This window comes from Oncorhynchus keta, chromosome 22 (genome assembly GCF_023373465.1).
Source record: "Oncorhynchus keta strain PuntledgeMale-10-30-2019 chromosome 22, Oket_V2, whole genome shotgun sequence".
Classification (NCBI taxonomy): Eukaryota; Metazoa; Chordata; class Actinopteri; order Salmoniformes; family Salmonidae; genus Oncorhynchus; species Oncorhynchus keta.
In genome coordinates, this window is record NC_068442.1 from 48307667 (window position 1) to 48323910 (window position 16244).

Below are 16244 nucleotides of genomic sequence, written 5' to 3' on the forward strand. Positions count from 1 at the left end.
GGGTCACTTAGAAATGTCCTTGTTTTTGAAAGAAAAGCAACATTTTTGTCCATTAAAATAACATCAAATTGATCAGAAATACAGTGTAGACATTGTTAATGTTGTAAATGACTATTGTAGCTGGAAATTGATTTATTTTTTATGTTTATGGAATATCTACATAGGTGTACAAAGGCCCATTATCAGCAACCATCACTCCTGTGTTCCAATGGCAAGTTGTGTTAGCTAATCCAAGTTTATAATTTTAAAAGGCTAATTGATCATTAGAAAACTCTTTTGAAATTATTTTAGCACAGCTGAAAACTGTTGTACTGATTAAAGAAGCTATACAACTGGCCTTTTTAGACTAGTTGAGTATCTAGAGCATCAGCATTTGTGGGTTTGATTACAGGTTCAAAATGGTCAAAAACAAAGAAGTTTCTTCTGTCAGTCTATTCTTGTTCTGAGAAAAGAAGGCTATTCCATGCGAGAAATTGTCAAGAAACTGAAGATCTCGTGCAACGCGGTGTACTACTCCCTTCACAGAACAGCGCAAACTGGCTCTAACCAGAATAGAATGAGGAGTGGGAGGCCCGGGTGCACAACTGAACAAGAGGACAAGAGTGTCTTGTTTGAGAAACTGACGCCTCACAAATCCTCAACTGGCAGCTTCATTAAATAGTACCCGCAAAACACCAGTCTCAACATCAACAGTGAAGAGGCAACTACGGGATGATGAACTTCCAGGCAGAGTTGCAAAGAAAAAGCCATATCTCAGACTGGCCAATAAAAAGCCATATCTCAGACTGGCCAATAAAAAGCCATATCTCAGACTGGCCAATAAAAAGCCATATCTCAGACTGGCCAATAAAAAGCCATATCTCAGACTGGCCAATAAAAAGCCATATCTCAGACTGGCCAATAAAAAGCCATATCTCAGACTGGCCAATAAAAAGCCATATCTGAGACTGGCCAATAAAAAGCCATATCTCAGACTGGCCAATAAAAAGCCATATCTCAGACTGGCCAATAAAAAGCCATATCTCAGACTGGCCAATAAAAAGCCATATCTCAGACTGGCCAATAAAAAGCCATATCTCAGACTGGCCAATAAAAAGCCATATCTCAGACTGGCCAATAAAAAGCCATATCTCAGACTGGCCAATAAAAAGCCATATCTGAGACTGGCCAATAAAAAGCCATATCTCAGACTGGCCAATAAAAAGCCATATCTCAGACTGGCCAATAAAAAGCCATATCTCAGACTGGCCAATAAAAAGCCATATCTCAGACTGGCCAATAAAAAGCCATATCTCAGACTGGCCAATAAAAAGAAAAGATTAAGACGGGCAAAAGAACACAGACTCTGGACAGAGTAACTCTGCACAAACATTGCCTAATAGCAATTGCCAGTGATACATGCAAATGAAAATCCTCCAAATCCTCCATGCTTCGAGGCTTCCGCTAGACCGATCGTGTCAAGATTACAGCACTTGATGCACTGCATTTGTCCGGAAACATTAGAAACTGTTACATGAGAGTAATTGAAAGTCTAAAAACAACATCTGTGAAAGAGCTCGATTAGATCAGAATGTAATCCGTGTGATATGATCAAATATATATACACAATATATATATACAAAATAATTTATTTGAAACTTGATTTTCCCAGTATACATGTATGTCAATCATTGTGAATTTCAAACCATTGAGGGATGAACAAAAAAAAAAAACATCTGTCAAGTAAAACTCCATTTAATGAGAACTTAGTTGGATTGCAGAGGACCATGCTAATTCTTTTGTAAAATCCCCCCAGATACTTCTGGTAATCCGAATAGTGTCAGAGTAAACAAACATGACACTCTGTGAAGAAAAAAAAAAACCCTATTAATAGGTGTATTTATCTGTGCAAACCCTACCGGAAATTTTTACATGCAATCGGAAAAATTAGAAAAAATAAATGTTAAAATTACATTTGTGTTACAGTCAAGTGGGTTATTGTATCTACAACTTTTTTTTTTGTATTTCCAGTAGGGTACAGTCACACATAGCCACAGGGAGGGTGTTTTTATTAATACGGGACTAAGCATTTCCATTCTTACGGTATCTATCACCTCAGAGTGACACATCAACCGCAGCATCATTCTCTCAGCACCTGTTCCATATGTTGATGGCATTCAGTTCAAATCAGGCAGCGCTGTTTTGTATTTAATAGAGTTTCAGATGACTCACTATCTCCCGTATGACTCCCTTTGTTGTGGGGGAAAGGTGATTGCAGCATATTCCACTGTCTCTGCAGACCTTACCACTCCTCCCTCCCTCTCCCTCCCATGCCTGTTCGCCTCTTCTCCATTGGGTCTACTGTTGAAGTCCAGCACACCGTATTCTACAGAATACACAGACATGGAGGTGGACGCCTCTCCTGACCCCTGAAAATGTATACAGTATTCATTTTATAAAACAGAACCTTTGCTATTTATTGGATTTGATCTAATAAATCTGTCAAAATGCAAACAATGAAGAATTATTTTTTTTTTAAACTTTGTATTAGGAATTTGGCTTATGGTTGTTGCTAAGCAAATGTGTCAAAATTGTAACAAACCAAAGAATGACCAGGACTCTGAGAGACACCAATAGAGTGTGATCTTACCTGTTGCTTGGCCTTGAGGTTGTCTTGCTGGTCCCGTTCTGGACACAAGATACAGATTTTACTATGTGTTAATCATAGACAAATGATCCTGCATTTTGTCACAAACTCCTCTGGGCACATTGACTTCACAATATAAAACCTAGGAGGCTCCTGGTTCTCAGCACCTTCCATAGACTTACAAAGTAATTATGACAACTTCCGGAGGACATCCTCCAGCCTATCAGAGCTCTTGCAGTATGAACTGAAGTGTTGTCCACCAAATCAAAGGATCAGATAAAGAATCTAGTACTGAAAGCATAAGCTACAGCTAGCTAGCACTGCAGTGTATAAAATGTGGTGAGTAGTTGACTCAAACATAAAGAAAGCCAATAGTTTAAGAGTTTTGAACGAATACATTTCCAAATGAAGGAGTTGAAAGAGAGAAATGAAGAGAGAGAGAGTGTCATTTTTTCCCACTTTCAGCCTACTAAAACACCCTGCACAAACAGTGGTATGCTATGTTAGCTAGCTGGCTACACAACACTGGAAGTCAAGTTAAGCTTTTGGTATAACTAATTTATTGCATCTGGTGTAACTGCTTACTGACTGTACATTACTGCATGATTGTAGTGGGTTTACTAACAAGTTAGTTCTATTAGCTATGCTGACTATGACATTACTTTAGCTAATATGGTGACAATGTAGGCTGTGTGTAGCGGTTTGACTTGGGAAGGTTTTTTCGCCTGGTCACATACAGCTGATGCGTTGTGCATTGAAGTCCACAAGCGAAGGGAAGAGGTGAGAGAAGGAGAGCGCATAGGACGTGTCTTCCATGAAAGTGAACTCTGTTTACGTGTTCATCAGATTCTGTTGAAAAACGTTTCTTAAACATACCTGAATTTATCCAATAGAAACTCTTGTTTGCAACTGTTGGACTAATGATTACACCCTATATCAGCTACATGCAGGAAAGTCTGTCACTGTCTGTCACATCAAATTTGTCTCTCGACCTGTGTGCACTTACGTTGTAAACTTTCATTTATAGCCTAGGTTGTAGCAACCTCATGATGGGGCATTGGGAAAATTAGAGTATAGCCTAAATCTAGCCCCTACCCTGGGGCGGCAGGGTAGCCTAGTGGTTAGAGCGTTGGACTAGTAACCGGAAGGTTGCAAGTTCAAACCCCTGAGCTGACAAGGTACAAATCTGTCATTCTGCCCCTGAACAGGCCTTTAACCCACTGTTCCTAGGCCGTCATTGAAAATAAGAATTTGTTCTTAACTGACTTGCCTAGTTAAATAAAGGTAAAAAAAATTAAAATAAAAAATAGAACTGGGTGAATGGAATTTGAATGAGAGTCGTCTGATATGCTGAAATAGAAATAAGGCCAAGGTTCAAGAAGAAAAACAACAACAACAACAACATCCTTCCTCATCTTAAACGGCACCTACCACCACTGATACAATATATGCCATAATAATATATGCCATTTAGCAGACGCTTTTATCCAAAGCGACTTACAGTCATGTGTGCATACATTCTACGTATGGGTGGTCCCGGGAATCGAACCCACTACCCTGGCGTTACAAGCGCCATGCTCTACCAACTGAGCTACAGAAGGACTCTACAAGATATATAAGATCATGGCCTATAGTATTAGGGGTTGAAGATGGGAACAGTTATTCTATTCATATCCAAGGACTCTAGTAGTCCAGTTGTGCTGCTTGTATCTGCATACAACCTGAGTCAGTGAAACTTTCCTCAAAGTCAGATGAAGTCGCTGGATGGAAAGAAACTTTTCTACTGGTACATAGTAGTGTTTGAGAAGGCATTTGTTCAAGGAGGTACAAAACATGACATGTGGGGGGATACCAAAAAAACACATAAAAGAAACATGATGCTCTGTTTTGAAGTAGGTCAGGAGAAAAGCAAATGAGAGTTTGAGACAGCATTTGTGAAAACAAACAGTTTGCAATTTTTCTCCCTGTCTCTGTGCTAATTTGAATTCTCTGTGTAGGTGGTTATTTCCTCTGGTTAAAGGAGGCTCGTATCAAAGTGCGTGAGTCATGCATGTGAAACTGCAACAGTGGCTCATACGAAGGGATGTATTTCATCTCACTAACAAGGTTTCCATCCAGCATTTTCATGCAAGTAAAAGTACATGTCTGATAAATAATGTCACGACAGGCCTGATGGAAAGAGCAAATTTGTCAGTTTTGCAAATGTCGACGATACAAAATGGGATGATGGGATCTTTTTGTGTCTGTAAATTTAATTATGCAAAAAAATGGCAGTAGAAACGCCATTATGCACAAATGTTGATATAATAAGCATTATATTGAAGTAAACTTGGAGTCACACAATGATATGTTGTGTGGTCCTCCCACTACCAGTGGGATCATTTAGCTATTACATTTTGAAATGTAGTACTCCATTAGATATAACCAAATCTATGGCATTTTGCCATTACTACTATACAAAACGATCTCCATACACTACTTCCATTCATTTGGATGGGTTACCTTCAGACGATTCCCATTAAACTTATGGGGGTCGTCAAGAAAAAACACCATCATTTTTGTGAGTCTTCCCTTTCCGCAGTGTGGTCATATTAGTTTTTAGCTCAGACGCTACAGATGTTTTTGTGAGAAGACAGATTTCTTAGGATGTGGTCTGACAAACACCACTGTAGCTCGGTCACCTTCCACTGCAGATGTGGAGATGCAGCCCCATACAAAAAAAAAAAACGTATCTCTAGTACTGATGGATTTTGATGGGAATTTTTTGTTTCATTATTATAATCTTCCCAATTTTGATCTTGTCTCATCGCTGCAATGTCCCAATGGGCTCGGGAGGCAGGGGTGGAGTCACGAGTCTTCCGAAACATGACCCCGCCAAACCATGCTCCTTAACACCCACCGCAGGAAACATTATTCAACTGATGACTGGGGTCAGCCTGCAGGTACCCGGCCCGCCACAAGGAGTCACTAGAGCGCGATGAGCCCTCCCCTAACCCGGATGATGCTGGGCCAATTGTGCGCTGCCCTATGGGATTCCCGATCACAGCCAGTTGTGATACAGCCCGGGATCGAACCCGGGTCTGTAGTGACACCTCTAGCACTGAGATGCATTGCCTTAGACCGCTGCGCCCCTGGGGAGGCCCTACGGGGATTTTCTTTAATTATGTTACATAGATTGAAGCACGGGTGCAGTAAAAGACTTCGGCTACAGATGAAATAAATTATCATGAACTTCACAGGGTGGTGAAAGTGCACAATGGTGAGGTTGACGCTCCTTTCAACTAAATATTGAGGGTCTTCAATTGTTATTCTGGTGACATGAGGATCGATACTTGGCTTCCGTTTGACAAATAAAAATAATCTCGCTCGTTGGTCCACAATAATCGATATTTATAATGAGGCATTGTTTTTACAAAAGCATCAGTGGAGTTGTATTTTTAATTTGATACATGGGAATTTAATTGCAAAGTTATTTTTATGTGCACTACATCATCATGCACAGCCTAATCACGGTTTCCAATTGGATGGAAACCGAATTACTGATGCTCAACCCCCCCCCAAAAAAAAACGCTATTGATTTCAGCTCCCTTAAGAATTACTCCATTTGTCAGTTTGATCAAGTGTGGCCGAGGTGAAATGGCTAGCTAGTTAGCGGTGGTGCGCTAATAGCGTTTCAGTCGGTGACGTCACTCGCTCTGAGACCTAGAAGTAGTTGTTCCCCTTGCTTGTTCCCCAAGGGCAGCGGCTTTTGTGGCGCGATAGGTAACGATGCTTTGTGAGTGACTGTGGTTGATGTGTGCAGAGGGTCCCTGTTTCGAGCCCAGATTGGGGTGAGGAGAGGGACGGAAGCTATACTGTTACACAAGCAAAATGATTTGACTGATTTAAGATTGTAAAGCTATGTTTCAGATAATAAAGACATACAGTATCTTTGGTCCAGGTGTCGACATTAAGGGCAGAAAGAAAGAAGTCGATGAACCAAGGCCTTAATCTAACTGGATTGCAAATAATTACAACTACAAGAGATACTATGGTATCAGTGGAGGCTGCTGAGGGGAGGACTCCTCATAATAATGTCTGGAACATAAGTAAATGGAAATGGCGTCCAACACATGGAAACCATGTGTTTGATGTTGTTGATACCTTTCCACAAATTCCTTTCCGCTCCAGCATTACCACAAGCCCGTCCTCCCTAATTAAGGTGCCACCAACCTCCTGCTTATGATATGTATGGTTAGGGATAATGATAGGTCCCTTCAATACCTGTGCTCCTTTTGTAGGTCCAGCAGAACCAACCAAGCAGTCCGATTAACAGAGCTATGATTGTCACCCCCAAAACAGCAAAGATGATCAGGACATAGACATTGTTGGCGTTTCCACGGTCGCTGATACCATCATCTGTGGCGTTAGAGGTGAATGATGGGGATTCTGGAATAGAAATGGCTCCTTAGGTGAAACTAGATGAGACAGTAAATTAAGGTAAAGCAGAGTAGGGTCATGCTGTCTAGAACATCAATCTTCAAGGAACACAATCTTGACCAAAGGCTTTAAAAGGTCCATAGTTAGCTCCTTTAAAATGGCTGCTTGGGTTGGTTTTGAATTTTTACAGATAATACTTATAAAAAGGTTGTACATTTAGCTGGGTTCAATACAGGCTGGACGGACACTGCTTTAAGATAAATAAAAAAACATAATGTGACGTATCATGAAACCCCTTGTGCTTGACATTGACTTTAGTTATAGACATTATACTGTGAAGAGAGCGATCTTATAGCCTACCTGCGGTGTTACCATTCGATTGAAGGATAAGCGACACCTCATTGCTTTTTAGCATGGGGGGATCTCTATTGATTTGGAACAACATGATCCAATACGTTCCGTTGTCAACTGATGTCAGATTTTGGATGAAGAAAGAGGCCTCTTTATTCTCAGAGAAGCAGAGGTGGCTTTGTAAGCAACAGCTGTGCACATCATGATTACATTCAGCAATCTTTTTATTATTTTTGTAAAGACCAATTGACCGATTACTAAATGCTTTGGACATGTTCTGAAGTGAGAAGCGGATGGTGATCCCATGACCTTTGATTCCCACCATTTTCTCTGCCCAGTTATGTCCTGAAAAAGAGAGAGGAAGTTGTCAACAAGATAGGACATGACCTGATGATTTAGTTACACAAGATGTTTATTTTCTTCTTTTTTCTATAACTTCTATCTCCACCTGATTGCATAACACTAACTGTAAGTTGCTCTGGATAAGAGTGTCTGCTAAATGACTAAAATATTAATAATATTAATAATATTAAATATACATGTAAGATTATATTGTAAATTAATATTCTAATGGACCTTTAACATCTTTTATTTTTAATTTAAAAAAAAACGATGTTCCATATGACTAATATTACATTTATATGTAATATTATTAATATAATTCATATTTTAGTCATTTAGCAGACACTCCTATCCAGAGCAACTTACAGTTAGTGCATTCGTCTTAAGATAGCTAGTTGAGACAACCACATATCACAGTGATAGTAAGTACATTTCTCCTTTAATTAAGACGTTATTAGCAAAGTCAGTGCTAGTAGGAAAAGAGAAGTGCAATATACTTCATCAAATATACACAGTGTTGTGTATATTTTCATCACTGTGCATACAGTATTTTTTACATTTCCTGTATATTTATCTTATCCCAGGAACCCAGTTACCAGTTTTCATTGACTAGAGATATGATCCACAAATATTCCTTGGACAAAAATGTCTTCATTGGGATATAGAAAAAATAAACCAAGCAATATAAAAAAAATACATTTTATGATCAAAGTGGAATAAAAATATTACAAAAATTAGAATGCCTTTTAAAAGGTATGAGAGTGCCTTCAGAACCTTTTAGAAGGTATGAGAGTGCCTTCAGAACCTTTTAGAAGGTATGAGAGTGCCTTCAGAACCTTTTAGAAGGTATGAGAGTGCCTTCAGAAAGTATTCATACCCCTTGACTTATTCCACATTCTGTTGTGTTACAGCCTGAATTCAAAATTGATTGAATCTATTTATTTTCTCTCTCAACCATACCCTGAAATGACAAAGTAAAAACATGCTTTTAGAAATGTTGGCAAATGTATTTAAAATGAAATACAGAAATATCTACTTTACGTAAGTATTGACACCCTTGAGTCAATCCATGTTAAAATCCCATTTGGCAGCGATTACAGCTGTGGTCTGTCTGGGTAAGTCTCTAAAAGCTTTGCACAACTGGATTGTACAATATTTGCACATTGTTATTTTTTTTTAATTCTTCAAGCTCTGTCGAGTTGGTTGTTGATCATTGCTAGACAGCCATTTCCGAGTATTGCCATAGATTTTTCAAGACGATTTAAGTCAAAACTGTAATTAGGCCACTCAGGAACATTCAATGTCAATCTTGGTAAGCAACTCCAGTGTACATTTGGCTTTGTGTTGTAGCTTATTGTCCTGCTGAAAGGTGAATTTGTCTCCCAGTGCAAACCAGATGCATGTTTTAGAATATTTGTGTTCTGTAAAAGCTTCCTTTTTACTCTGTCATTTAGGTTCGTATTGTGGAGTAACTACAATGTTGTTGATCCATCCTCAGTTTTCTCCTTTCACAACCATTAAAAACTCTGTAACTGTCACCATTGACCTCATGGTGAAATCCCTGAGCAGTTTCCATCCTCTCTGGCAACTGAATTAGAAAGGATGCCTGTATCTTTATAGTGACTGGGTGTATTGATACACCATCCAAAGTGTCATTCATAATGTCATCATGCTCAAAGGAATATTTGCAACAAGGCACTTTAGTAATACTGCAAAACATGTGGCAAAGCAATTATTTAATTAATTATTATTATTAATTATAGCAATTAATTATTTTGTCCTGAATACCACACATTACTGATTCACTCAACCTATTTCCAAGTATAGAGGTGGCTGCCTCATGTTATGTGTATGCTTGTAATCGTTAAGGACTGGGGAATTTTTCAAGATAAATAGGGAAACAGAGTGGAGTTAAAGCACAGGCAAAACCATAGAGGAAAACCTGGTTCAGTCTGCGTTTCACCAGACACTGGGAGATGAATTCACCTTTCAGCAAGACAATAACCTTAAACAAGGCCAAATCTACACTGGAGTTGCTTACCAAGAAGACAGTGAATGTTCCTGAGTGGCCTAGTTTCAGTTTTGAATGAAATCTGCTTAAAAATCTATGGCAAGACCTTAAAATGGTTGTCTAGCAATGATCAACAACCAATTTGACAGAGCTTGATGAATCTTGAAAATAATAATGGGAAATGTTGCAGAATCCAGGTGTGTAAAGCTCTTAGAGACTTGCCCAGAAGGACTCACAGCTGTAATCACTGCCAAATGTGCTTCAACAAAGTAGTGACATTAAGTACTAACATTTATTAACCCAGGGGGTTGAATACTTGCATTACAGAGTATTTTGTGTAGATCGTTGACAACAAAAAGACAATTAAATACATTTTATCCCACTTTGTAACACAACAAAATGTGGAAACAGTCAAGGTGTAAATACTTTGGAAGGCACTGTAATTGTATGTGTGGGCTACAGAGATGAGGTAGTCATGTGAAAGTCATGTTAAACACTGTAATTGTATGTGTGGGCTACAGAGATGAGGTAGTCATGTGAAAGTCATGTTAAACACTGTAATTGTATGTGTGGGCTACAGAGATGAGGTAGTCATGTGAAAGTCATGTTAAACACTGTAATTGTATGTGTGGGCTACAGAGATGAGGTAGTCATGTGAAAGTCATGTTAAACACTGTAATTGTATGTGTGGGCTACAGAGATGAGGTAGTCATGTGAAAGTCATGTTAAACACTGTAATTGTATGTGTGGGCTACAGAGATGAGGTAGTCATGTGAAAGTCATGTTAAACACTGTAATTGTATGTGTGGGCTACAGAGATGAGGTAGTCATGTGAAAGTCATGTTAAGCACTGTAATTGTATGTGTGGGCTACAGAGATGAGGTAGTCATGTGAAAGTCATGTTAAACACTGTAATTGTATGTGTGGGCTACAGAGATGAGGTAGTCATGTGAAAGTCATGTTAAACACTGTAATTGTATGTGTGGGCTACAGAGATGAGGTAGTCATGTGAAAGTCATGTTAAACACTGTAATTGTATGTGTGGGCTACAGAGATGAGGTAGTCATGTGAAAGTCATGTTAAACACTGTAATTGTATGTGTGGGCTACAGAGATCAGGTAGTCATGTGAAAGTCATGTTAAACACTGTAATTGTATGTGTGGGCTACAGAGATGAGGTAGTCATGTGAAAGTCATGTTAAACACTGTAATTGTATGTGTGGGCTACAGAGATGAGGTAGTCATGTGAAAGTCATGTTAAACACTGTAATTGTATGTTTGGGCTACAGAGATGAGGTAGTCATTTGAAAGTCATGTTAAACACTGTAATTGTATGTGTGGGCTACAGAGATGAGGTAGTCATGTGAAAGTCATGTTAAACACTGTAATTGTATGTGTGGGCTACAGAGATGAGGTAGTCATGTGAAAGTCATGTTAAACACTGTAATTGTATGTGTGGGCTACAGAGATGAGGTAGTCATGTGAAAGTCATGTTAAACACTGTAATTGTATGTGTGGGCTACAGAGATGAGGTAGTCATGTGAAAGTCATGTTAAACACTGTAATTGTATGTGTGGGCTACAGAGATCAGGTAGTCATGTGAAAGTCATGTTAAACACTGTAATTGTATGTGTGGGCTACAGAGATGAGGTAGTCATGTGAAAGTCATGTTAAACACTGTAATTGTATGTGTGGGCTACAGAGATGAGGTAGTCATGTGAAAGTCATGTTAAACACTGTAATTGTATGTTTGGGCTACAGAGATGAGGTAGTCATTTGAAAGTCATGTTAAACACTGTAATTGTATGTGTGGGCTACAGAGATGAGGTAGTCATGTGAAAGTCATGTTAAACACTGTAATTGTATGTGTGGGCTACAGAGATGAGGTAGTCATGTGAAAGTCATGTTAAACACTGTAATTGTATGTGTGGGCTACAGAGATGAGGTAGTCATGTGAAAGTCATGTTAAGCACTGTAATTGTATGTGTGGGCTACAGAGATGAGGTAGTCATGTGAAAGTCATGTTAAACACTGTAATTGTATGTGTGGGCTACAGAGATGAGGTAGTCATGTGAAAGTCATGTTAAACACTGTAATTGTATGTGTGGGCTACAGAGATGAGGTAGTCATGTGAAAGTCATGTTAAACACTGTAATTGTATGTGTGGGCTACAGAGATGAGGTAGTCATGTGAAAGTCATGTTAAACACTGTAATTGTATGTGTGGGCTACAGAGATGAGGTAGTCATGTGAAAGTCATGTTAAACACTGTAATTGTATGTGTGGGCTACAGAGATGAGGTAGTCATGTGAAAGTCATGTTAAACACTGTAATTGTATGTGTGGGCTACAGAGATGAGGTAGTCATGTGAAAGTCATGTTAAACACTGTAATTGTATGTGTGGGCTACAGAGATGAGGTAGTCATTTGAAAGTCATGTTAAACACTGTAATTGTATGTGTGGGCTACAGAGATGAGGTAGTCATGTGAAAGTCATGTTAAACACTGTAATTGTATGTGTGGGCTACAGAGATGAGGTAGTCATGTGAAAGTCATGTTAAACACTGTAATTGTATGTGTGGGCTACAGAGATGAGGTAGTCATGTGAAAGTCATGTTAAACACTGTAATTGTATGTGTGGGCTACAGAGATCAGGTAGTCATGAAAGTCATGTTAAACACTGTAATTGTATGTGTGGGCTACAGAGATGAGGTAGTCATGTGAAAGTCATGTTAAACACTGTAATTGTATGTGTGGGCTACAGAGATGAGGTAGTCATGTGAAAGTCATGTTAAACACTGTAATTGTATGTTTGGGCTACAGAGATGAGGTAGTCATTTGAAAGTCATGTTAAACACTGTAATTGTATGTGTGGGCTACAGAGATGAGGTAGTCATGTGAAAGTCATGTTAAACACTGTAATTGTATGTGGGCTACAGAGATGAGGTAGTCATGTGAAAGTCATGTTAAACACTGTAATTGTATGTTTGGGCTACAGAGATGAGGTAGTCATTTGAAAGTCATGTTAAACACTGTAATTGTATGTGTGGGCTACAGAGATGAGGTAGTCATGTGAAAGTCATGTTAAACACTGTAATTGTATGTGTGGGCTACAGAGATGAGGTAGTCATGTGAAAGTCATGTTAAACACTGTAATTGTATGTGTGGGCTACAGAGATGAGGTAGTCATGTGAAAGTCATGTTAAACACTAATTGTATGTGTGGGCTACAGAGATGAGGTAGTCATGTGAAAGTCATGTTAAACACTGTAATTGTATGTGTGGGCTACAGAGATGAGGTAGTCATGTGAAAGTCATGTTAAACACTGTAATTGTATGTGTGGGCTGCAGAGATGAGGTAGTCATTTGAAAGTCATGTTAAACACTGTAATTGCACACAGAGTCCAAACAACTTGTTAGGCACATTTTTACTCCTGAACTTATTTAGGCTTCCCATAACAAAAGGGGTTGAATACTTATTGACTAAAGACATTTCAGCTTTTCATTATTTATTAATTTGTAAAAATGCCTAAATATATAGATCCACGTGTATTGTGTGTAGGCCAGTGACACAAATCTCAATTTAATCCAATTTTGAATTCAGGCTGTAACAACAAAACGTGGAAGAAGTCCAGGGGTCTGAATACTTTCTGAAGGCTCTGTATATAGGCCTACTGTACCCCAATTCAAATAAGTGCTATGGAAAACTTGTCACTTTGTCAAATTATCCACAAGCAAAAAGTCATAAACACATTGGGATGAATTATACAGCCCATTTCGCCACTATGGCCTATTTATTGCCTTAATTCCCTTATCCTACCTCATTTGCACACACTGCATATAGACTTTTTTTTCAATTGTATTATTGACTGTATGTTTTGTTTATTCCATGTGTAACTCTGTGTTGTTGTATGTGTCGAACTGCTTTGTTTTATCTTGGCCAGGTCGCAGTTGTATATGAGAACTTGTTCTCAACTAGCCTACCTGGTTAAATAAAGGTGAAATAAATAAAAAAAATGAAATAAAAGTACAATCTTGGTTGTTCAGAGACATACCATACATACTGTGTGCTACTGAGTATCACCACCTCTGACCTGTGAGTTCAATGATAAAGAGTTGGGTTACTAAAGTTCCTTTTCCTATAGTTTAAGTCATAACTTTTACAGATCAGGAATATTTTATAAATAATAACCCTTCAACATTTGATCCGAACATACACAGTCACTGCCATTCTAGTAGGCTGCATCGACAGTACATAGATGGAGGAAGATGGCCTACCGTTGAACAGCACGATGAGGACAACCAGTAAGAGAGGCTTTGGGCTAGAGTAGTAGAACATGATACACAACGACCGGATCAGAAGAATGGAGATTCTATATCCTTGGCTTCTATCCCTGGCCTAAATGATGTGTCTTCCCCGTCTGCCTCCACTCGTCTAACGCCTGCTCTGTTTCTTCCTACCCTCACACTTGAGATCATAGTAAAGAGAGAAATGCTGACAGGAACTAGCCTGAACCCATATGTATGTGCAACTACAAGCACCTCCTGTGAACAAAGGCTTCAAAGGGGTTCTGGGACTTGTGGTGCAGACTTGTGAGTGTCTCAAGTGTGCCAATAAAAGACAGAATAATGTGTCAGTTAAAGAGATAGTTCACCTTAAAAGAAAAGTAGCCTATGTCAGACATTGTCATACCTCACAACTGTTTTGGAACCAAAGCCAAGCTGGGTCCATGCCACAGCACCTGTGAGCCACTCAAATTGTAAGAATTAAAGAATGAAATTATTCCAAGACACTTCCGATGTATAAAAATGTATGGCAAGATAATAAAAAAAATTGGGGTGAGAAGTATATATGGTTCACCAGCAACAAATGATGAGGGATTAATCATCGTAAAATCATTCCACTGATCATGAAATCAAGAATCAAAACATATATTTTCATGAGTACCACTTCCATAATCAGTAAGCATGACATTAGATGAGGTAAACAAATGACAAAACAGCAGTTTGAAGCTTACTGGAGGATGTAATGGGGTTCTGTGAGGACGTGTCAAAGAGAGAGTTGCTGGTGGTCTACAGTAGTGGAGGAATCAAAACAAAGGGTTTTGTTGTGGTGTCTGTGGTCGTAGGGAGGGCGCCGTCTTCAGCTGTTTTTTTGTGGTCCTGCTGACATCCTTCTGCTGTGTAAATCCTACCATCTTTTTTGTCACTTTAAACTGAGACCACAATTGTTAACTGACTGACTTATCAGCAGTCTCTTTATCATGTTGTACTGTAACAAATGCACTCTCTGGAAACATACCAACTTTGAAGGTTTATTTTTCACACTCCGGCTTGAAGTTCTCCCTCAGTGCAAATGGGATTTAGTCTGACTACCCATCCAAAACACCACTTCCACTATTGTTTCTTCTTCACAATGAATGTATTTAGCAATCGATAAAGCAGCAGAATTAAATTCTGACCCAAGTCACATCTAGGGGCAACTTCAGCCAGCCTTCACATGAAGGAACAGGCAAGCTTATCTGGAGCGGGACATACGTTTTGGGGGGAAATCTGTACCATCCTATAGTATACCCGGTCTAAGGCGTATGGTCTTGTCTCAATAGAAATGGTGCAAGTCAAGTCCCGTTGTAGCATACATCTTTGCTCAAATTCGAGAAAAAAAACAGGATTCTAAAGCCTCGCGCTGTGAAATCAACCTGGCACGGCCTGGCTGGCCATTGGTCGATTTTTGTGTGTTTCCACTGCCTCCAGAATATGTAAATGTTATGTTGTTAGCTAGCCATTGTGACTGTGCGGGTATCTTGGCTAATGTTGCAAGCTAGTTAGTAATTGTAGAAAGTCCTTTGGCTACAACTTAGTGTTGTAGCCAAAGATGCGGAAGAAATTGTATTCAACCTCACCACGCTGTAACTAACATTACCCCATACTCCCGATGCCAGCTAGTCAAATGTTTAACTTGTTAACTAGCTAAACGGTTAACGTCGTCGATAGCAAAACAGCAAAACAAGCTTGCTAACTAGTTTAATTCCTAACCTTGCTTGCCATGGCAGCTAGCTAAATGTTTAGCTTGATAGCTATCTAAATGGTTAGCGTTGTTGATAGCATGACATCCTAGCTAGTTATCTTAATTCCTAACCTGCTTTTCACTAGCTAGCGGGCTAACCAAACACACCAGATGACAGGTTTGATAGGATGTAGCAAGCTATCTTTCAATACAAGAACATTCCCGTGTCCAGTTTTCTGAAGGTTAGGTTACAAAATCTGTCGGCTGTATATCAACTGCCTAAAAATATTTGGTATGCTGTGCTCTTCTCTTATACCAACACGTAGGCCTAAACACCAACACATAGGCCTAAATACCGCTGACATTGGGTTGAGTAGGCCATATTTCACACTCAATGTTTTTAATAATACACGGAATCATCTAGAATGTCATTTTATGCTGTAGTGTTAAGATTTGGACTGGGCAAAGCAGGACTGGACTGGGCAAGGCAGG

The 16244-nt window shown here is 39.2% G+C and overlaps 1 protein-coding gene across 1 annotated transcript; it reads right to left on the reverse strand.

The window, feature by feature from the left end:
- Positions 1-1618: 1618 nt before the first annotated feature.
- On the reverse strand, positions 1619-14248 carry LOC118401585 (uncharacterized). The gene is made up of 5 exons (XM_035799209.2): positions 14024-14248; positions 7406-7741; positions 6890-7054; positions 2630-2667; positions 1619-2408 (listed from the first exon to the last, which is right to left on the reverse strand). The coding sequence occupies exons 1-5, from the start codon at positions 14082-14084 to the stop codon at positions 2211-2213; spliced, it is 798 nt and encodes a 265-aa protein (XP_035655102.1). The 5' UTR covers positions 14085-14248; the 3' UTR covers positions 1619-2210.
- Positions 14249-16244: the final 1996 nt, after the last annotated feature.